The 24,406-nt window shown below is 30.9% G+C and overlaps 2 protein-coding genes across 6 annotated transcripts; one reads left to right on the top strand and one right to left on the bottom strand.

Annotated features, from left to right (window-relative positions):
• Window positions 1-1,538: 1,538 nt before the first annotated feature.
• On the bottom strand, window positions 1,539-12,756 carry LOC114383658 (probable disease resistance protein At4g27220). Of its 4 annotated transcripts, none has more exons than XM_028343379.1 (6): window positions 12,642-12,756; window positions 8,335-8,405; window positions 5,100-8,226; window positions 3,435-4,230; window positions 3,041-3,155; window positions 1,539-1,812 (listed from the first exon to the last, which is right to left on the bottom strand). In XM_028343379.1, the coding sequence occupies exons 3-5, from the start codon at window positions 8,208-8,210 to the stop codon at window positions 3,118-3,120; spliced, it is 3,945 nt and encodes a 1,314-aa protein (XP_028199180.1). In that variant the 5' UTR covers window positions 8,211-8,226; window positions 8,335-8,405; window positions 12,642-12,756; the 3' UTR covers window positions 1,539-1,812; window positions 3,041-3,117. The 4 variants fall into 4 exon arrangements, with proteins under 4 accessions (XP_028199180.1, XP_028199179.1, XP_028199181.1 ...); XM_028343378.1 differs by having other exon boundaries at window positions 1,540-1,812; window positions 3,041-3,158; XM_028343380.1 differs by lacking the exon at window positions 3,435-4,230 and having other exon boundaries at window positions 1,541-1,812.
• Window positions 12,757-15,404: 2,648 nt separating this feature from the next.
• LOC114384534 (B3 domain-containing transcription repressor VAL1-like) lies at window positions 15,405-23,227 on the top strand. 2 transcript variants are annotated; one of them, XM_028344228.1, is made up of 12 exons: window positions 15,405-15,640; window positions 15,725-15,864; window positions 17,723-17,804; window positions 17,915-18,016; window positions 18,699-19,324; window positions 19,828-19,924; window positions 20,070-20,244; window positions 20,450-20,529; window positions 20,635-21,051; window positions 21,182-21,231; window positions 22,162-22,229; window positions 22,695-23,227. In XM_028344228.1, the coding sequence occupies exons 2-12, from the start codon at window positions 15,752-15,754 to the stop codon at window positions 23,057-23,059; spliced, it is 2,175 nt and encodes a 724-aa protein (XP_028200029.1). In that variant the 5' UTR covers window positions 15,405-15,640; window positions 15,725-15,751; the 3' UTR covers window positions 23,060-23,227. The 2 variants fall into 2 exon arrangements, with proteins under 2 accessions (XP_028200029.1, XP_028200028.1); XM_028344227.1 differs by having other exon boundaries at window positions 15,709-15,864.
• Window positions 23,228-24,406: the final 1,179 nt, after the last annotated feature.

Raw genomic sequence — 24,406 nt, 5'->3', positions numbered from 1 at the left:
GTTCTAACTTTCAAAGACAGTTATTATAATAACCGTCATAAAAAGCAATTGCGTTTCAACGACGTTATATATAACAACGGTTTACAACCGTCGTTAAAAACACTTAATAACCGTCGTAAAAAGCCATTTTTCTAATTGTGTTTGCTTTTTTTTGGGGACATTTTTCCTCTTTTTTCCTAACCATATATGACAGTGAGGAAAGTTAATTAGTACTCATTTTTCCCACCTTTTTTTTTCTTTCAAACGTTTGGAAGAATTTATTTACAGTTTAGTTAAATTGATCTTGTAACTTAAACACTTTATTTCAATAAGGTGTTCAAGATTACTTATGTAAACACCCTACACATTATGTGAAAATGTTTAACCTTATTTTCTCGACCATTATAAAAACGGCTTATACATAAATATTTGCATTCATGAACTCTACTTCCTTATTCTTCATTCTGATGATTATTTCTCAGAGAAAATGCCTCATAGACTCCAAATTAAATAAACTTGACTTTTGTGTATCTCATTTCAGATACAACTCAACCGAGGAAAAATTCAAATCTAAGTCCATTCGAAAGTTGGAGGAGGGCTTACTTTTGCATAAACAATGTAACCAGCCAATAATAATGTGTATTATTAATTATGCACACACACTCACGCACACATGCCCACACTCATATGCACACAGACACACACCAAGATTGTTTATATTAAATTGAACACATATGCACACACATATCAGGATCCTTCGTGTTAAATTGAACAATAAGAAAAAAAACCAATGATTCATATTTTGAAATATTTATATTATGACAATTTTAATTTATATGAATAAAGTAATAAATAATTTTTTATTAATTTAAAATTTGGTATATATGATTTATCAGAAAGAGACTTTCAATCTAACAATAATTTTAACAACACATTATTCAATTAAAAGTTATAATGATATAATAATTATTAAAATTCTATAGTATAATTTTATCCTTCGTGATGTCTATAGTGCTTTCAATGTTGCATTATCTAGTGCTTAAGTTGTATGATACAAAAGTTTTTAGAAAACATGGACCTGAAGAAATTAAACAAGAAGAGGTGGCCATGGGATGTAATCAACATTTTGTTATATATTATATAATATTAATCACCATTTTTTTCCTTTCTTTATGCGATCTTTTCATTTGTAAGTGGCATATATTTTTGTGTAAAGACTGTCATGTTGTTCAAATTAAAATGCCTAACTTTTTCTACCCATGTTGGTACGTAATGTGTTCTGTTCTGTTTTGGACTCTGACAACGTACTGCTCAATTTACTTGGTTCCACATTAGGCTCTCAGGATTTGGGAGGATTTAAAGGATTTCAAAAAATTTGGCTAAATCACAAGTTGGAAAGCCGCTAATAGATTGTTTGCCAAGGTGACTTGCTTTGCATAAAGACCTATATGGTTTCATAACATAAATATCTTAACAATCAAACTTTCAGGTTGATCTTTAAGTCGCAAACAATGCATTGTTAAAGTGTAATATTGGTACTTTCATCTGTAAATGCTACAAATTGATTAAATTTACATTATGGTTTTACTGTTTCAAGTACCAAAAGCAAGTTCAGAGTTTATAACAACGCTGCTAGAAATATTTTTACGATGAATAAAGCAAATAATTCAAGCTTAACCTTAAATCTTAACACAACACTCACATGAAAGTAACTGGTTTACATTAATTAACACACAACTTGATATGTACATGGCAACAAACTTGAACAATCCTTGAGCTTTCAAGAGCATGAAACGAAAGACAAATTGAAGTTGTTTTCTGGATCAAGAAGTCCTAGCATCAACAAGACAGGGAGTAAGTTGCACATTTGAAGTCACTAAATTAACTCATCAGATGCATGCATGACCTGAAATCTCTGTTTTATGCTTACAAATCAATTACGTGTCGCACCTTTGATACATTTTTGTTGATTATCAGATGAAATTTTGAGATAAGAGACTTAATTTGTAGAATAATTTGCAAAATATAAGAATTAATGCAAACAATTACAATCAAGGAGACTAAAACTGCTTAGGGAACAAAAGTTCTAAAATAGTTTTTTATCAGAAAGAAAAGATGTTGCAATGCTTGACAAAGCATATTTGCAAATTAAGAAGCACAAGTTGGCCACAAACGTCTCTTGTATGCAGCCACTGTCGAATATTTCTTGATAAAAAAGTATTAGTTTAATAATATTATTATATTACATGTTCATGACTATAAGAGGCCATGGGTTGTAGGTTGATTTGTATAAATAAGTGCAAAAGAATTGAGTTATTTACCCTCCGATTCTGCTTTCATGTGTGCATGAGTTAAGTGAAAAAATAGTTTGAGAATTATTATGGCCATACAAATCTTACATTTTCTAACATTTTTATTATTAGAAGGGACCCGTGACTGGGAAAGGGAAACTTAAGGGTAGATGAAGAAGGAAGTGGGAAGAGGTCCCATGCTCGAATCTTCCCAATAATATTTTAAAAAAAATTATCAAACTAACTTTTGCTTATAGCAACACATTTTTATTATTAGACTTAAAAAAAGTCACAGTGACCATGATAATGGTAATTTTCTTCAATTTAAAAAATGACTTATATCAATTTCAAATGGGACTATGACTAGTATTATATATCTCTTTCTACAATACTTATTTTAATAGACTGAAATATTATCGACATAATCCTGTTGTGTATTGCTAAAGAATTATAAAGAAAAGACTTAAATATGTTTGTTTCTTAACAAATATATAATTTCTGCATTTATTTTTTAATAATTTTTTATTTTGTATTGAGTTTCTAATAAAATAATATTTTTATTTTTATTCTTAACTTTTTTTTCCTTGAAAAAAAATCATTTATATTAATTGAGACTAAAATCAAATAATAAAAATGTGAAGGATAAAAATAAAATTATTAATTTATTAAGAATTCAATGTATAGTAAAAATTTATTAAAAGAAAAATTTTAAAATTATATATTTATCAGGAATTAAAACATAATTAAATGAAAAGAAAAATGTTACGTACCTGATAACCTCTTCCTACGTATGTAAATCAGTTGGGCGACAACTTCAAGCACTTTTGACAGTACGTAATACCATTGTCTAATCAGAGCTGCATTCTCCACTCCATTCCATTTCTTCTTCTTTTTAAATGTGTTAACAAATTAAGAACAAGTCCACCATTAGTTGTATCTAGAAAGAACTTCCTCTAGTATATATGAATGCAATTACATATGTTGCAGAATGATAAAAGCAAGAGTATAAAATTAGAGCAACTATTTCTATTCTTAAAGCCTTATGAGAGGACTTTCTCATCGAGCAAAGTTTAACATAAAACTTCATGATAAAATAATATTTAACTTAACAATGTGATCCAAGGCATAAAAATTGTGCCTGGAAAAAGGACATGAGAGTTTTACCTGGGTATAGATATAAACTTGGAGCATATTTAGGACAATCTGTTATAGTCTGTTCAAAATTATTTGTTAACTTAAATCCATGGTGAATCTCTTTGAAATTTGGCAAACTTGTGAATTTTATATGTGTTAGGTTGCGCAACAGTACTTGTTCTCCATCCTTAGCAGTTCCTTCTTGACCATCATCACCAGCTTCATGTTCAAAAGCAAAAATCTTCTCTAATTGAGAGCAGTCTGCTATATCCAAATCAGCCAGACTGGGGAAATGACCAGCCACAAAATTATAAAAAAGACATTTCAACTTGTTGCAGTTTTCAACTTCAATCCACTCCAAATTTGGGAAGCACACTTGTTGGGAACAAGTATATAGGCATTTGAATTCTTCTGAATCACCTGAATCAAATATGTGCTCTAATTCCTCACAATTACTTATTCTCAATGTTTTCAGCATTGGTAAGCTTCTAACAATGGTAGGGGAGAAGATGGTTTTCAATTTTGGACATCCATTCACATAAATCATGTCAAGCATCTGGAGGCTTAGAAAATTTGTGGGGCCCTTCCATATGAACTTGAGCTCAGGTAGATCAAATAAGGTGAGATCAACTAGACCCATGTTCAATGGAACTAATTCTCTAATGCTTCCAGGTTCGCTGATTTGGAATTTGAAAAGACCTTTTACTCCAACAATATCATTCAAATTAAGGTATTTAAGTTTGAGGACATCTTTAAGTTCGGGGGCAATCGTTTGATCGTTCAATTGGTGGAACATGGTGGCAACCAACCATAGTATATCCTTCTCCTATATACAAATTAAGACATTTCATTGTTAGTCTACTACATTTGATAATTCAATTTGTTGGAATTTCCAAATTAAACCAAAGATAGAACACACCAGTAAAAAGAGCACCTTTTTAGTATAAGGGCACAACTTGTTTAAAACGAAAGTAGCTATCAGAATTTTTAAAAACAATTGTAAAATGTACTAACTGTGTGTAGTAATTTTTCTTAAAATAAAAAGCGCTAGTTGTGAGGTACAAATTGAGTCAATAAGTGTTCGTTTACAGGAATAAGTAGGTAATATTGTTAAATAAAATTCAAACACTTCTAATAAAAAATTATATACCTATCCTTCACAATACACATGCATGTTCAATTATATTACTATATTTAATAAAGACCTAAGTTATCTATTATTTTATCAATCTATTTATAATTTACAATATCTTTCATTAAGGGAGCATGCGTATGAAAGGGAGAAATTCCAGCTGTTATGAGATCCACAGCTAGCTGTAACTCAGTTTAAATAAAAGTTGAAGCATGGATTATAGCGTTGATATCTCAGTTTAAACTCCAACAAGAGAACGACCATAGCTTATATCTCTAGTTTATTGCCCACTTCTTTCATTACGAAATATGAAAAAAAAATCTTAAAATGATTAAAAAAATATTAAAGCTGGAATAGATCAAGTAGTTTATACTAAAATTAAAATAAAAAAATTTGTGTTCTAGCCATGAAAGGTTAATAAATGTCCATAAGTCACGGTTCAGCTAAACCCCTCAAAATGCATTAATGAATTAACAAACAATAACTATTTTTTTAATTAACCAAACTCATTTATTTATGTGCTATTATAGAAACCTTCATATTCAAATTAAATAATATATTACCATTGGAGTTGTGTCTGGCTGCAGATTTGAATCAATCACCGCCATATGCAGAAAAAAATTTGACAATCTTGGACAATTTTGGCAGATTAACTTTTCCAAATTTGGTAAACGTGGATGACAATATTTAGGCCAAATTTCAACCAGATTCGGTAATGACTTTAAATGGAGCTCACCCAAATAGAGCAAATTGATGTCAACTTTAGTTTGACGGTGACTCTGGTGCTGGTACACTCTAAGATCATGTTCCTTTTCATTGCCAAATACATACTTCAACTCATTACATTCTTCAATGTCCAGTTCTTCCAAACTTGCTAGCCCATGAGCACAACACATAGGGAATATATATTCCAACCCCTGACATCGACGAATAGTAAGTGTCCTTAATTTTGGGAGCATCAAAGAGGTATGACTTTGGCTGCTAACATAATCAACACTCCCTTCTTCCACTTCTTCTATTATGTGCTTCAATTCATAGCATTCAGATATTCTCACTTCTTCTAGCTGCTCTAGAGTTTGGACAATGGATGGCTTGAAGATACAAGTTAGCATCGGGCAATTATATATTCTCAAGACCTTGAGATGGCATAGCTTTGAGTTCTTGGGAAAGGAAATATTGTACAATTGTCTGCAATAGTCTATGTTTAGAATTTCTAAACTTTTGAGAGAGCATCTGGAAGAGGGGTCATGAAACACTTCTTCAAGGTTATCCAATTGAGACAACCTTAAAATGACTAGGCTGGAGAACGCATCTTCAGTTTGCAGCAGATCAACATTGGTACTATCAAAGAGGCATTCTATCTCTGGACAATATTCTAACTTTAGGAAAATCAAGTGATTCATGCCTTGTGGATCCATGGATGGGATTACATTTTTGTAACCTCCCTTAAGGTACCTCAATTCAAGGTACTCTGCTTTTTGAAAGAAATCCTTAATTGGTAATGATATAAAACTTTGAACTGAGGCATTAAAACCATCTATGCATAAAGCTCTAGTTGGTCTATGTTCTTCCAACATGTCAGTCGGCAGGTGCCAGGGGTACATTTTATAAATTAAAACATACCTCTCTAATCTTGAGAAAGAGATATTATGCGGAGATTCCTCATATGCATATGAATTTATATACAAATACAATTCATTCAGCTGCAAACATCTTCCTATAACCTCGTAAGCATTTTTTGTCTGAAGGAAACAATGGAACAAATCCAGAAGCTTCAATTTCTTTAATGACGCGATTCCATTAGGCAATTCTATGAAAGAAGAACCACGCAAGTCAAGAATCTCAAGTGCTTTTAGGCTTTCCAAAATGGAGATGTCACCTAATTGATAGCCTCTCAAGCATAGAGTATGAAGATATTTTAATGACTCGATTGACTGTGGCAGTGACAAGTTGCGATATGATGGAATTTTTGTCCACCAGGATCCCCACTTATAGCTAGATGTCAAGAATGCCAGGATTTTAATCATTTTTAGCCTTTCAAAACAAGCATTTGATACTTCAAAGGCAACCTTGGGAGAATGAAACAAGAGAATTTCAAGTGATGGACAATTCAATTGATCATCATCAAGAAGCTGGCCATTTTTCAAATCCCATAAGGATATTGCCCTCTTATCTTTTATGGTTTCATCCTCTATCAACATTCTTGGATCCATTCCAGTACTTGCCAAAATTGCTTGACCCCTTTCAGATGCTATCCACAAGGCTACATCACGAACCATGTCATGCATTTTCACTCTTTCTTTTTTACTGGCCTGCAACAACAAAAAAGAATCAATGAGGATGCTAACAGCTGTCTGCATCTCCCTCCTTGCTTTCACCATTGTTCCAAAAGTCCCAGTTAGGCCCATTCCCTTTCCAAATCGAAATAAATCTTCCAAATCAATTTCATGATCCTCTGGAAATATAGAGCACAACAAGAACAAGGACTTGGCTAGTTGATTAGTCAAATTATCATAACTTAATTGCAGACAAGCATAAGGACTTCTTAAGCCTTTTGGAATATCCAGTGGTTTGGAATCTTCTAGTCTTGACAGTGCGGACTCCCACTCTTCAAAAGTTTTGCCCTTTAATGTGCTTCCCACCGTCACAATTGCAATAGGCAATCCTTTACATTCATCAACAATTTTTGTTGCAACGCCTTTCAATACATATGGGGACTCACCAGTTATGTTTGCATTCAATTTGAACAAATCCCAAGCTTCCTCACCAGTTAAGAGATTGAGCTCAATTATTGTTTGGCATTGCATGGAAATGCATACTTCTCTACTCCGAGTGGTTAAGAGTACTCCACACCCCTTATTATTTTCATTGTATGGAATACCTATAGCTTCAAAGTCTAGGTTTTCCCATACATCATCCAAGATTAGTAGAGTTGTGCCTGTCCTTAATCTCTCTGATAGTCTTTGTGCTCTGCCTTCCTCTGATTCTTCCACAAATTTCAAACCCAAGTTATCAACAATTTGCAATTGGATGCTTCTAATATTTGGAGTTTGAGAGACTGTTGCCATGACAACCTTCTCAAAAAGTTTTAACTCCTCAGCTTTCTTACCAACTTCTTTCGCCAAAGTAGTTTTTCCTGAGCCTCCTAGTCCAACTAGTCCAATCATGGAAACACTTTTATCCTTTAAAGCTTCCAAAAGGTTCTCATAAGTCGATTCTCTTGATTTGAAAAGAACAAAATCTTTGGATGAATAGTACTTCATTCCTGGAAGTTCGGCAATCTTAGAAAATGGATCAAACTTGCTGTTGTGGTTGAGTTGAGCCATTTTCTCAATTTTTCTTGCTATTTTTTTTGTAAGAAAATATTGGAATTGCCTTCTGAAATAGCTCTTGCTTACTTCCGAAATTCTTTCTTGAAGCATATGCACTTCTTCTAAGACTTTCTCAACATCTTTCAGCCACTTCTCAACTGCTGGTTCAATTATTTCCGTCCTCATAATAGCTTCTTCAACTCGTTCCTTCACACTGTTTCGGGTTAATTCCAATTCTTCCTTGGCATTTGGAAGATTCCCAGCAATGTTGTTGAAACAACACAAGTATTGAGCATGGTGTAAAATTGGGCCCACTGTATATTCTGCTAACTTTGCTACGATGGAAACAACGATATCCCCCATTTGTAATTGCAGAGTCCTAATCATGAATGAGTACATCATATTTTAGCTTAATATTATGTTAAGCAAACTAGGGAGTAGTGATGCAATTTAAGGAAAGAATAACGTAATAATATCTCTTACATACCTTTGATGGATGTTGTACTTAAAAACGGAAGTGAAAGTAGTTGACGTTGCAGATTGGATAAGTTTCTCGAACTATGGGCAAAAAAGTAGTATTAGCACTATAAACATAGAACTACAATAGCATATGGTATGTGAAAATATTTATATAATAACATTTAGGTTAAATTACACATTTGGATTTTTAAAATTCAGTTTGATCTGTTTTTTTTAAAATCTATTTCATCTTTTATCTTTTAAAATTGGTTCCATTTAGTTTTTTCATTTGTTTAGAATTTAATGTTATTAATATTTTTAACATAACCATGGTTAAAATCATCACACAACAATACTCACATGTCTAGAAGTATTTTCACATGATCAAAAAGTGACATTATTTAGTTGTCACAATAATATTTGAAAATTAAAAAAATGAAAATACCTTTGTGAAAACGATTAAAATTTTTGTACTTACTTCTCTCTGGAATGATCTCACATGAATCTTAAAATTAATTAAGGGGGTTTTGTTATCATATGTGTTTCCATCAATATAGTTGAAAAAAGAAATTATTTTGTTGAATCATGTGTGAGAATCAATTCTAAAACAAGTTCAGTGACCGATGAAAACAATTGCTATAGTGGATTTTATGAAATCCAATTTGTTTCACTCTATGCTTTAAGTCCATGTTTTATGCAATTGATTGAGGAATCAGGCCGCCTCTCTTCCAAGAAATATAGTAAACAAAAATCATTCCAATGAACAACGAAAGAACAAATTGGGTCAAGTTTCTAGGTTAGAGAAACTTATTTTCTGATGCACATGTTTAACATTATTTATTCAACTTTTTCGATCTAGATATCCATTTTTTTTATACAAAATTTAGGTATTTAGATCAAAATACGTTGATCTACAAAAATCTTAATCAATTTTAAGATTAAAGAAATTATATTACAGAAATTGAGCATGAAAATTTTAAAGTTCTTCACAAAGGGGTTTAATTTTATAATTTGAAGGGTACATTGGAATTTGAGGTCCCATTTAAGTTTTGATCCACAATTTTAGTCCTCACATTTTTTAAAAATTTATAATTTTGATTTAATCTTAGTTTTTAAAAATGTTTATTTCTCTTTTATGTTTTAATTAATGAAATTAATTTTTATGGTATATTAAATAAATAGTTAGATCTAGGCGGGTTGAATAGAAACAAAATAAAAGAAATTGAACATATACAAAATTTAGGATTGAACCTAAATTATAGGTTTTCTAAAATGTGGTTAATAAAATAGTGGAAAAAAAATAGGAGGATCAAAATTATGGATCAAGAATTAAAAGAGAATCAAAAATTGTAATTTAGCATAATTTTTTGTCTAGACCATAGGTACCCTCCAATGAAGGAATTTCTAGCTATGAGCCACATACAACTACTATCAACAACAAAGTTCTCCCTCAGAGTATTCAATGTAGTAGCATTTCAAATATTATTGTGGTGACTAATAAGTGCCACTTTTTCAATTTTGTGTGCATAAAAATGTTGAGGGGCATAAGTATTATTTTGTGATAGTTTTTAACCATTATTATATTAAAATTGTTAACAGTTTTAATTCTAACCTAATAGATGGACCTAATTGGACCAAACTTAAAAGATAAAGGATTAAATTAATTTTTTAAAAGGATAAAAGACAAAACTGAATATAAAACAATAAGATAAATAACCAAATGTATTACTTAGCCTAACATTTATTATTTTAATATTTGTTTACTGTATGTACAAAAAATATAGACAAGTAATATAAATATGCTACTTGTCTTTTAAGAAAATAGGTGATTGAGATTAAAATACTTAAAGATTCAAATTAAAATCTTGTATAATTATCAAATCTTTAAAATATTCACCAAACAAAAATCAAATCTATAAAAAATATCAATTATCATGTATTAAAATATCTCAATTATCATATCACTCTTCTTCAAGATTACAATTCATCACCACCATAACCACTATGATTGTCACCACCTCCACCATCTTGATCGTCATGGTTGTTGTCACCGCCATCATCGCCAATGTGCAAAAATGGTTATGGCGGCAGCGATAATTGTTGCAGCAATCATTGTAGTGACAATGACAATAATCATGACGGTAAGGTGATGCTGGTCATATTGGTGGTGGCATGTGTAAATGATCAAGGCGACGACAACAACAATGACAATCATGGTGGTGGTTGTAATGGTAGTAGTGATGGTCATAGTGATCGTGATGGGTTAATTGAGATATTTTAAAAATTGATAATTGAGATCTTTTATAGATTTAGTTTTTTGCTTCATAAATATTTTAGATATTTGATAGTTATATTAGAATTTAATTTGAATTTTATAATATTTTAATTTCAACCATATACTATTTTGAATCTTGATCTAATGATTGTTATTAGTTGTTCTCATATTCTCACATATAATCGTGTTCTTAGACTTAAAGATAATACTATAGTGATATCAATAATATTTTTTATTTAAAAAATGATATCAGTAATATTTTAAAGATAATAGGATTTGTTAAAACTTAACATAAAATATTATTTAATTTGAATTTAAAGATAATACTATACTCATGAAAATAAATAATACAATTTAATGTAATTGAAAAATGACATTAACCATTTAAATTTAAAATTAAATATATTTTCACAAAGTATCTCCATTACATAATAGTTGATAATATATTTAAGGTAATAATTTATTTGTTTCCTTATCTTATTTTTTCATTTAATTTAATAGTTTCTTTTTTCAAAAAAAGGAAGGTATTTTATCTTCTAAAATGTTCAGTTTAAGCTTTTATCTTTAAGGTTAACACTATTACCATCCACTCATCCACTCTTTTCTTCATTTTGTCTGTTGTGTACCTACCATTATATACTTTTTTTTTCTCAAATCAAACATTCCAAGTCTTTTCCCCCAAATTTTAATCCAAGACCCAAACCCATGAGGAAGAATGAGTTTTCCAGCATATTTACTTTTCCACGAAGCCACGCCTATGAAATAGTGTCAAACATGTGTTTTGGTGAACAAAGACAACCTTCATTTTGGGACCAAGCCAGCAACATGGGAAGGACCATCGCGCCTGCGATCTCCTTCTCATCATCACTAACGCCGATAAGTTCATGGTGAGATGCTCGACCTTCCTCCACTAGACAGGGCAATAAAACCTGTACCTATGGATATCCATCTGAATCCGTTCTGATATTGACGGGTAATATCCAAGTTGATCGGGTTTGAGTTTGGATTTTTCTCGATAACCAAAAGTCGGATACGGGTATAGGATTATTACATTTGTCCCGATCCTGAACCTGGACCCTCCCGGCTACTTAAAATTTTTGCATAATTTAATCAAAAGATCTAGAATTTTTATTACTTCTTAATTTTATTTTAGAATATTTACTTAGTTTTAACGATTTTTGTAGACACGTGCATTATAATAAATTTATTGACATATATGTAGTTAAAAATAAATGTTTAACAATCAATTTATATTTTCTAAAATAAAAATTTTAATATTTTTTTATAAAAAAAAATATTTTTCTAATTTGAATCGGGTACGGGACGGGCTCGGGGATACCCAATACCCAATGGGTACGGGGATGAGAAAATAAATTTTAATTCGTCGGGTATCGGATACGGGTACGAGGACATGTTAGGAAGTCAGGATCGGAGATTGGGGGAGACAATACCCGTCTGTGCCCCGCTCCATTGTCATGTCTATCCTCCACCACCATCGACTCCGATCTCACACAGTTGGCGCCTGCAAGAGCCTCTCCCTTTTTGGAACCATCATAACATGAGATGGATTTGTGATTTAGGGTTGTGATTTGTTATTTGTTATTTGGTTTCTTGATTTGTGGTTCTTGAATTATCTTAGCTTCTTGATGTTTTTTGTTCTTGTGTTTATAGAAAGGAGATGTTTTGAAAGAAGAAGAAAAATTGTATTTTGTGACAATTTTTAGTTACCATTTAATATTTTTATATTATTAATTGTGTTAAGTTTATCTAATGGAATGACTAATTTAAAATTTTTAATTAAGATAAATAATTAAAGTAAAAAATCTTAAAAATAAAGTATTAGATTAAAAAAAAAAAGATAGGAGACCAAATAAATTATTTGGCCTATATTTAACGGTGTGACTTTGTTGTTATATAGTCGTCAAAAGAAAATTTTTATTGTTATAACTTCATAAGATCAACAACTTACATTATTAACATGGATGCAAAACATATATGAATTGTAGAAGTTAAACAAAATCTAAACTAATTAAACTGAAGATTTGAATTGAGATGCGTACCTCAAGATATGTGCAGATATGATTTCAAGAAGGTCAAGAATTTAGATACAGCCTCATTGCTGCGAATCACAATATTAATGGAATAATGTGGAGTTGCAATTTTAAAGAATGAAAATGTTGATGAGAGATAGGAAAAATCAAAGTTAGATGAGAGAAGAAGTATTTAAATATGTATCGCCAAATGAAAGAATAAAACTTAAAGACGAAGTTTATCTTTCCATAGTTCACAAGTAAGGAATTGATAAAGATCCAGGTTATTCTTTAATTTTATGGGGGTTCATGAATAAGAATGAATTCTTTTTCAACTTTGTTACATTTGTGCTTCGGGCCCGGCACTCACCCGTTATCATGTGAGAAATATATACAATAAACAAGGATAAAAGATTTGATTCCTATACCTGACTTCTGTAAGCAAATTGAAAAAAGAATGAAAAAGATACTAGCTTACATCGAACAATTCTTTCCTGATCGATCACTAATATTTACAGTAAAGAAAAATATCCATATAAATCAATTACTTATTGTGAAGAATATATCAAAATAACCGAGACAGCATGCAAAGACCAAATAATTAGAGTAAAACATTAAATAACGAAAAAATAATGAAGACTTGTTTGAAAAATGAAGTGAAATGAGTAAATTATTCCTTTTTATTTTCTAGATGTAAATTAATCCTTTATCATGTGTGCTAATTCATTATATCAATAAATAAAATACAGTAATCATCATAGTATCAATACATAAAATACATCAACTGAAATATTTTAATTTCCTTATGAAGCACGTAACGTAATTGTTTTTTTTTATTTTTATGGATAGAACATTCTTATATTCAAAACCATGCTCTGAGATTTAACATTTTTCACTTCACTGTGACAAATGAAAATTAGAGACTACTTAATTACATCATGATCTTGAAGATAGAAAATATTTAAGTATGTTAGTGGTAAGTATTTTTAGAATATTGATTAAGAAACTGAAAAAAAAATATTTATTATGTAAATAATAGAAGAATATAAAAAAGATCATAAATAAGATAATTTTTTGTCAATCAGTAAAAAATATTTATATTTTAAATTCTTTTACCAATATCTTTAAAGGAATAGTTAACATTTGCTAATATTTAATGATGGGTCGTAACCATGTCCTCAATTTTAATGAGATAGAGTACATGTTGACCCAAGGTATTCGATGCACACCAACCCATCAATCGGTTTATTATGAACATATGAAATTTAATACTTGAACCATACATAAAGTTCAAAAATAAATATACATACTACAAAAGCTGGAAGTGCTCTAAAACTGAGACAAGTAAAGAACTATGGAGAGTGCCATAGTAACGTTATCAGGTGTAGTAATTCCATGTATATCAACATTGGGTCTTCTTTTAGTTTCAAACAAAAATGACCACTACTCTTAATTTCTGAAATATATATATATATATATATATATATATATATATATATATATATATATATATATATATATATATATATATATAATTGTTTGAGTTTTACTTTATTTTTTCCCTTGGAATTCATCATAATACGATATATAATTTTATCAAGAAAATATTTGACTTATCTATTTATAGTTAATTGATTTGGTATTAACTCTTTCCGGTTCTTGATATAAACACTTTGAATATAAGCAGGCAGACCAATAAAAATAGTTAATTAAGTTGATTTTCTTAAATTTTTTTTTAAATTTAATATACCAATTTTATCTCTTTTAATAATTATTAATTTGTTATGTGTGATGTAAAAATATTAAAGACTAAAAGTATTATAAATTATTAAATTAATAAAAAGTATAAATAGTTAGAGTATTTAATTGATAAGGAACTTTAGTAAAAAAATATGTCATAGGAATTATAAAATACCTTCTAAAAGGATTATTAATTCTTTTTTCCTATTTAAATGAAGGATCAGAAGGAGTAATTGTAAGATATTTTTAACTATCAGAATTATGAAATATAGGTTAAAAATATGATAAATGATGAATTTATAACTGACGAGTGATTATTTAATTCTAATGAAAAGTTTCATATAAATTCTATCATTGATAAATTCAATAACATAAAGGAACAACGTGAATGACGTAAAGGAAAATTTATTATGCATTTAATATTATAATTTAATGTGTATTTAATATTTATCATTTTTAAAGTATTATTATTATTATTATTAATTTTATATTTATTGCTTTCATCACTTACCACATATCAGTTTCAATGCTGTGCATTTTATTTTATAATATATATATATATATATATATATATATTTAATTATTAATTAATCAATTTTTTTATCATCATTAAGTTGTAATAATAAACGAACCGCGAGGGGGTATATCTTAATTGGTTAGATAATACGTATGAATTATTGTATTCAAAAAAGTAAATTACTGGGATTATATATATATATATATATATATATATATATATATATATATATATATATATATATATAAATTCAATATAATTTTTATCTCTTATTTTGCTGTTATAATTTTCATCTTTTTATTTTAAAATAAAAATATTTTATCTTTTATTTTAAAAAATCTATAATTTGGTCTAATTCTCAATTTGACTAACTTTTTATTTTATTTTATTTCTTACGTTTTAATAAATTAAATTAATTTTTATGATACCTTAAACAAGTGGCGTTAGAGTGGAAAGTCAACCTGGAAAAGCAGTAGGCTTATTGTGAAGCGAAGGCAACAAAAGGGAGTCATAATATAAGATTTGTCACTAAGATAAGCAGTCTCGTGCATGCATTTTTTCCCACTTCTCTTCAGCGTTTATGTAACGGTGCTTTGCTTTGCATGCACTTTCTCTCTCTAAAATAAACTCACACCCTCTACTCTCTCTCTCTCTTTCTTCCCAAAAACACAACATTAATTGACATCTCTTTTTCTCTGTGTCACTGTGTGTGCATGGTTGTTCTGTTGCAGCACACAGAAAGCACTGCATATATAGTTGTTTTCTCTTTGAGGTAATTGGTTTTGCTATCCCTTTATCGTAAAAAAAATCTCGAACAATTTGCTGTGTTTTTGTTTTTAGGGTTTTGACTTTGCAGTGGGAGTGAGGGGTTGATTTGTGTGCGATGGAGGTTGAGGTTTGCATGAACGTTTCGTGCAAGAATGGCTATGCGAGAGAATGGAAGAAGGGGTGGCCTCTGCGATCGGGTGGATTCGCTAGACTCTGCCACAAGTGCGGGTAAATTTGATTCGTCTACCTCTTTTTTTTTTTAATTTTTTTATTGCTGAAATTCCATAGTTTTTTTCATTGTTGGGGTTATTTCGCGAATTTGACTTCTCTAAAGTGAATATAAGCAAAGTTTTCGGTAAGGTTTTAAAACATGGTCTATGACTGCGATTTTGGCCAAAATGTCTATGTTTTTTGGGGTGTCTGCAACATGGAGTTGCATGTGTCATATTTGTTCAAAATTTCTCACAGTATTAAGTAACACAATAACAATTATTATGGCCGCATGGGTCACATTTGTTCACAATTTCCCTTGATATCAAGTAACATAATGATAATTGTGGACGCATGGTTTGCATGGATCCGAATGGATCATATTTGTTCATAATCCCACGATATCAAGCAACATAATCACAATTGTGGCCGCATGGGTTATATTTGTTCACAACTTCTAATGATATTAAGTCACACGATGAAATTGTGACCCCAATTTAAAATCTTGGTCATCGATAAGAAAATCAAGTGATGATATTTTAACAAATTTATGATTTGTTATGCATGTGCAAGGAATATCAAACATTGATTTTGTCATCATTTGAGATTTGTTATTTTACCCTCTTACTCTAGAGGAGCTAGATCCTGATTTTACAATATCATAACTTTGGGTTTTGACATGACTTGTTTTTTTGGATAATTTTGGGCTTTGACTTAGGTCTTCTTATGACTTCAAATTGGATAAGTAAGGTTCAAGGCATTTTCTTTCCTAGATTTTCTGGTTTTATGTGGGTGTGACTGATATAAAGAAACTGGCCTGATTGCATTGTCCTCTAATAACAATAATTGCATAATTCATGAACAATTGTAGTTCTTCTTCGTTAATGTAAGAAAAGGAGCTAGTGAGCTACTGCTTGCTAATGTTGGGTCAAAGCAGATTCTTTTTCTTTTTTATTTTCTTTTAAAAACAATTCTCGCTTCACTGATTATAGCGTGAGATACTATGTTCAAAAGTCTAATGGGAGCGCTTTTTCAGCCTTTATATGTTACATTCTGAACATTCAAAACATTTTTTAATTTGTTTGGTGGTGTATTTTGTATGCCAGGGTATACCGTAACAATGAAATAGTTTTTCTGGGGATGCATCGGGAATGGGATGAATGTAGCTGATTTGTGTATTTTAAGTGACTAAAACTGTAAAGTTTTTATTGGAAAAGGAGATGTTTATTATAGTTTTTTGTGTCTGATATAAAAAGTGTTTTATTTTCTAAGAAAAACATTACACTCTTAGTTGCTTAAAATCATCCCTAAAGTGTTGATGTCAACAAAATCCTGTTTCTAAAGATAAAACAAACAAAAGAATGTTGTGTTTACTTAGATGTAAAACCATTCATGAACCTTTGCCTAATAACTTAAGCTCCGGGGACAGTTAGTTAACATTACGTTTGAGCCTCTAAGGCGAAGCAGTACAACACAAGGTCAGTTGGCATTGTGCATTGTCCATAATTCCATGCCTCAAAGTCCAAAGATGCATGAAGGGGCATGTTAAATATAAAACCATTTATGAACCTTAACCTAGTAGCTTGAGCTTTTGGGGTAGTTAGTTTATGATATATGGAATATGGATTATGAAATAAGTATCCTGGATTTAGAGAAAAAAAAAAACTGTCAGCTTATGTGATGCACCGATTCTTGATGTTTGGTTTTTGTAGTCAAGTACTCATGTTGTCTCTAAAACATGCATTATTGATCTACCTTTGCCTTTCTCTTCTTTCTTACATATTAAATCTTGCAATGCGTTTTTTCTAGTAATAATTCCTATATTGGTTCTAATTTCTGCTTGGAAATCCTTAATGTGTCACTTTGTATGCTTCAGATCTGCCTATGAAAATTTAATTTTCTGTCAGAAATTTCACCTATATCAAACAGGGTGGAGAGAGTGTTCCTTTTGCAATAAGGTAAATTGATAGCATAATTTCTTTTTGTTTTTCTTTTCTATATGAATTCTATTCAAGCCTTGTCTTTCTCTCTTTAGACTTTGAAGTGTAGTATTTGACTTGGTTTGCAGACTGTCCACTGTGGATGTATAGTATCAAGCTCTATGTTTGAGTACCTTGATTATGGAGGAATAGGTTGTGCTACCTGTGTGAAGACTTCACAACTTAATTTGGTAAGGTTAATCTGAATATTCATTTTTGAAGAATGATTTCCAAGCCTAAACTGTATTTCCTTTGTAATTGATGGTAGCTTGCTACTTTTAGTTTGTCTCATGTTGAAGTAAAGTTGTACTTCTAGATTCGCAATTTTTGTGCATGGATGTCTAAATTTTCTTTGAAGTTACTCACTGTAAGAGGGATGAAAAATAGTAGAATACTATTGTTGAAATAATAAGGATAGAATGCAAGCATGCCACTGATAGCCTTCAAATAATTGTAATGTGTTATAAAACAGAAAACATAATGCCTGTTAATACTAGTAACTTTTGCCAAGTACTAGTGAAGTAGAATACACGATGTTGTCTATAAAAAGAAGACAATTGTAATTTCTATTATGTATTTGCAAGACTAAAATCCATATTTATTATAATTTGCTTCATTCCTAGTTAATTTGTGTCTCTGTCTCTGCACCTGCCATATAGTTATTTTTTCTAATTATGTTTAGAAAATTGTTTCTGTTAGTGATGTTCCTTGATTTCCTGTTACTGCCATGATTTCATCATTTATTTGACATTGCGTGAGATGTAGTTAGCAATATTTTTCAAGAGGCTCCACTTAGACATATTATGTTATTTGATTCCTTGCTGCTGTGACATGGAAAGTTCAAGACTCGTATCATTTAATGTTTTGCTGCAGATACGGGATACTAAAAACACTATTGGGTCTGTTAGATCAATAAAAAACAATGCACGCAATCGTCATACTGAACATATCGATGGTAGATTATTGGTGGACAGTGCTGGCAAAGGAAACCTTATGCTGTTGCGTAGAGATGTTGAAGCTAGTGAATCCATCCGTTGGCCTCGAGCAGAGAGAGATGGCATAGATTCATGTATTGGTCCAAACAGGCAAGAGGATAGAAGATTTTCAAATGTGGTGAAACTGTCTGGTCATTCATTAAATTTTACAACATTGGATCATAACAGACCAACATGGGAGACACAAACTATGCACAAATCAAGTTCACTGAATATGTCTCTTGGAACCTCATCAGGAAATTCTGTCCAGCCTTCTGCTTTGGACATTGCAGAAAGGAGACTTGAGGATAAAGCATCCTTTTGTCCCTTTCCTCAAGGGCAAAGATCTCTCTCCATATCTAAATCATTGATGGATGGGATAACCATGAATCTGGAAGATAGCAAAGATGTGATTTCTCAGGAACGCGTTGCCCGGCTACCTGCTAATGGGAAACCCAAGAATCTGTTACATTTTCGATACTGGCCTAGGATTACAGGTCAAGAGCTGGAGAAATTGTCGGGAGAGTATCCTTTATAATTATTAACTAGTTCTTTATCCCATGCTTTGTACATGAGTAAATGTTTATTTTTATATCATCTCAATCAGTAAACAATTTTTTTAATATATATATTATATTTTAAATTTACAATTAACAATTTAAATTGTGATTGGAGGTTACTTTTAACCATTGAGAATTTCTTTTAAACAAAACTATAATAATTTTTTAGAAATATAGACAAAATAGAGTTGATTGTAATGGATAGATAGTTAAGTAGATTCAGTATACAAATACAGATGAGTTCTGGAGATGGTTGAGAATAATTTTTTTGACTAGTTGCAGGGGTAGTGTGTGAAATACACTTCCAAAGGAGAGAAGAGAAAGAATATTGAAAATGTCTGATTAAGAGAGTCTCATTAGTTATGTATTATAATTTATAATATAGGCATAGGTTTTGCCTGTTACACATCGTCTATGTTATATATAAATTTGATTCATCACCAGTTTCCCTTGATGTTATCATTACAGTTTGAAGTCTACTATAGTGCCATTGTTTGAGAAGGTATTGAGTGCCAGTGATGCAGGTCGAATTGGTCGACTTGTTCTCCCAAAATCTTGTGCTGAGGTATGCCTCTATTAATGAAATATTTATCTCAATCTTTTAGTACACATGTATATGCAGTTCTTTTCAATAACTTTTTATTAAAGAAAAATATCATCACCCTGTAATTGCAGCACATTTAATATGACAATTTGTACCTGAATTTCAGGCTTACTTTCCTCCTATTTCACAGTCAGAAGGTCTTCCTTTGCAGTTCAAAGATGTGAAGGGAAATGACTGGACATTTCAGTTCAGATTTTGGCCTAATAACAATAGTAGGATGTATGTATTGGAGGGAGTAACCCCTTGCATACAGGCCATGCAATTAAATGCTGGTGATATTGGTATACATCCATCTTGAAAATGTTATCTAAATTACTTGAGTTTTATACTCATAGTCATACATAGGCAGATCGTTATAGAATTTTAGAATTGTTCCCTTGTACTTATTTGTTGTGCACTATTTGGTTTAAGTGCATATATATATGGGGCAACCCATATATTGCACATTTGAAGTTATCATGGATTTATATGATCTTTTTGCTACAGTAACATTTAGTCGGATAGATCCTGGAGGCAAATTTGTCATGGGTTACAGAAGGGCATCAGATTCTATGGATACACAAGTTGTGAGATTATTTTCCATTTTACTATATGTTGCCTCTTCATTAGATAATACATCTATATTATTCTCTTCTTTAGGTGAATGCGATAAATGATCATTATTGACACAGGATGCCTCTACTTTTGCTCACTCCAATGGTTTTGCAACAAAGGAAGCAACCTTTTCTGGTGCAACTGCAAATCTGCACTCAGGAAAAAGTTATCCTGATCTTCTCCAGACAAGGAATGGAAATGGCGAACCTTACTTAAATGGATGTTCAGAACATTTGCGTTTTGGTACTGGAACTGCTGATTGTCTACAAACTGAAAATTGTGAGATGGTAAACAATGATTTGCTGCAGCAAACAATTTCAGTTTCTGAGAAGACTCTAAATATTGCACCAAAGAGTAAGAGGTTGCTGACACATAATGAAGATGCTGTGGAGTTGAGAATTACATGGGAAGAAGCACAAGACTTGCTTCATCCACCACCTAGTACCATGCCAAGTGTTGAAACAATTGAGGACAAAGAATTTGAGGAATTTGAGGTAGTGTGACACTTTCTATTGTATTAGTTTTCTATTTCAAGGGGAATATGGACTGATATGGTGTGAACTTTGGAGCGTTATATTCAAATTTCTGTTAGCTTCCTAATCTTTTTTATTTCAATTTATTTAGGAACCCCCGGTTTTTGGAAAGGGGACTACAATCAATGACCCCCCATCTGGGTAAGATTAAATACATTGCATATTTAGCATCATATTCGTATTTGATTCAGTAGAAAATCTTGATTGGGTATTAATTAGCAGTTCTATATGTTGTTTGTAGCTCGATCTTGCCTTCAAATTTTTCCAAACAGATGATAATGGTGTTTGTACCTTTCTGGATCCATTTATTTTATCCATTGATGTCCCAGCTTCTGTTTAATAAATTCATAACCTCTTCTTTAGCTGTAAAACCATAGTGCAATCTTGGAAAACCTCCTTAAGAATCACTGCTTTAGTTGTATGTGACATATAAACTATTATCCTTAAATTATTTGCTCTTATTAATTTTCCCTGGAACTCTTAGGTAATTGATACTTTATCATTGTTGCAACTTAAAAGGATTGAAAATTAATTTAAAAGAGCAGTCATACAATGCTCTTTATTGTGGTGAAGAATTTTTTGATAAAATTTGACCTTTTATTTGTAACTCATTTTGTTTACTCTTTTGCATAATGTGATTAGGAACCAAACTGAATTTTTATTGTTGAAAGAAAATTGGAATTTTCTTTGTTCACAAACCAGGTTAGTTAAGAGGATAAATACAGCAACCTCCTTAGTTGCTAATATGATAGTTTTTCAAGGTAATAGTTGGACATGTTTCTGGTTTCCATCTATATTAATAAAATGGCCTCTGAGGCAATTAAGGTTGAGCATTTAGGGGTTGATGAATTTCCATGTTTACTTTAAAGCTATTGTGAGAGGTACTATTATTTGGATATGGGTTTAGAAACAAATAGGCATCAAGCTAGTATATTCAATTGTAGATGATATTTTTCATCAAGCAACTCAAATGTTTGGGGTGCTAGCAGGTGAACTTTGTTTTGTGTTTTTAGACCTTGATGGTAGTAAATATATGGTCTACTGTTCTTATTACAAACAATGGCTTTTCAGGTCTTTGAGCTCTGCATCAGAGAAAATGAGTTCAATGGACTTAGAAAATATTCCAGTAACCAGCAAAGGTGATGATCCTACTCTCTATTTTTTATATATGCTCTGCATTTGACAAATTGTCTTGTTTCTGGCAACGGGGTTTGGGGGTTGTTGCTGCAGTACAATTGATTCAATTCTCATAGTGTAGGAGGCACATGCTAGTTTTTACATTCCTAAAGTTTATTGGGGTAGATGGATTGATATCTTAGTTAAATTCTATGTTTGGTGTTTATATTTAGATTTCAAAGTTGTATGGCTTCTACATGTTTGTGGGTATTGAAATAACAAGTCTTCTTTTATCATACCATGTAATCCTTTGGTGGTAGAAATGCGATGTTCAGACTGAAAATTTGCTTCCTGAATTGAGTCCTTCCAATGCTTTTAATCCATTCCCTTGTCCAGTTGATTTAACTCAATTTCTATATTCTATTTGTCCTTCTTAATTAGTAGATTAATATTTCTTGAATTCTCTGGCTGCATGTGATCTTCCACAGATTCTAAAAAGCGAAGAATTATGGAAAAACTTGATTCATCAGCTGGTGCCACAACCAAGCATCCAAGGCACTGTTCTGGATGCACTTGCATTCTGTGCATTCAGCCCCCAAGTGGAAAAGGAAGACATAAGCCAACATGCACGACCGTGAGGCGCCAATTCAAGACCCTTATGAAGCGTAAGAAGCAACGCGAATCAGATGCTACTCAAAATGATCAGATTCATCACAGTGATGAGGGAGATACCCATGGTGCATCAAGAGAGGGTGCAATTGCAAGTAACTTGGAGAATGAGGGAAGCCTCAACAGAATGGATGAACTCGGTACAGGACAAATAGACCTTAATAGTCATCCGGATCATGAATAATACATGCAGGTGGATATGTGATTCGAATAGTGTTTCGATTCATGTATTAAATATTTGGAGGAAATTAAAATTTTTCGTTATCATAATAGTTCTATCTGATTTTATTGTAATGGATGGATAGTTATATGGTTTGTATATAAAGGAAAAAAAAAAAAACCATTTAGTAATTGTTCGATCTTGCCATTAAATTGGTCAGGCTAGGTAACTCTTATTTTCAGGATAATTTTTTGTTTTGGAGTCCAAATCGTGTTTAATATATTTGTATCTATGATATACAACTGTAATATATTTGTATCTCTTGGATAAACTTCTCTAAAAATATATATAGAGAAGAAAATATAAAAAAATAATTTACCCGTAAGTTAAAATTAAAGTATACATAGGTTAAAAGTAAGATTTTGGAGAAGCTAATATAAAAGAATTTTTTCATATTAACTTATTAAAAGTTAATTTTAGGTTATGGGAAAAAATTTAATAAAAAGGCTATGTGAAAGATTTTCTTATTAAGAATAAAACTAATATATATTTATTTAAATTAATTTATATTTTACTATATCATTATAACTTGTTTACTAAACGTTAAATTATTTGTTTAGTATGTTCAACATTTATTTTGACAAAGTGGATTTACCTAAAGGTGGAGTTGATCCCATGCATGCATGTATTTCTTTTGTCAAGTCAAAGAATGTTGTTAAAACCCTCATCAAGTTTTAATTAAAACAAAAAAGTAAATAACTTTTAATGGTTAAAATATAATTTTGATTCAAGAATTTTTAAAATTTATAATTTAAGTCTTTTTTTAAAAAAAAAACATTCATGAATTTAGCCATGGTCCCTTATTCCAATCATCGACCATCGTTTCATTTAACGTTGACGGAGACAAATTTAGTTTTTTTTTAATTATTTAATCATCTGTAAGCTTAATTTATATTAAAAAAATTATAAAAAAAAAAAGTAAACACAGGTAATCGTGAAGCCCTGATGTTCTTTCATCTTGAATTTTGAGAATAGCTGAAACCAAACCAAAAATATCAACAAAACGTTGTTGAGCCACGGGATCCCCCACCTTTGTCCCTGTTATACTAAATCCTCAAGCGTATTCTCCAGTATTAAATTCTCATTTCCCTTCATTCCATAGCCACAACCATATTGATGCTCACAGTGCTGGAATAACAACTTTTCACCATGATTTTTTCACATGTTTAAAGATAATTTTGAACCCTCCTTGAAATCAACATTGTGAAAAGTTAAGATATTTTATGACGATTCTTATAAAACCATTTAAAAAGTTATTGATATTATAATAAAAAATAAAAAAAGTTAAGATTTTTACAAAAAAAATCATTT

This window comes from Glycine soja, chromosome 14 (genome assembly GCF_004193775.1).
Source record: "Glycine soja cultivar W05 chromosome 14, ASM419377v2, whole genome shotgun sequence".
In the NCBI taxonomy this organism is placed as follows: domain Eukaryota; kingdom Viridiplantae; phylum Streptophyta; class Magnoliopsida; order Fabales; family Fabaceae; genus Glycine; species Glycine soja.
The sequence above is the reverse complement of the archived record's forward strand: the minus strand, read 5'-3'. Positions and strand labels throughout refer to the sequence as shown.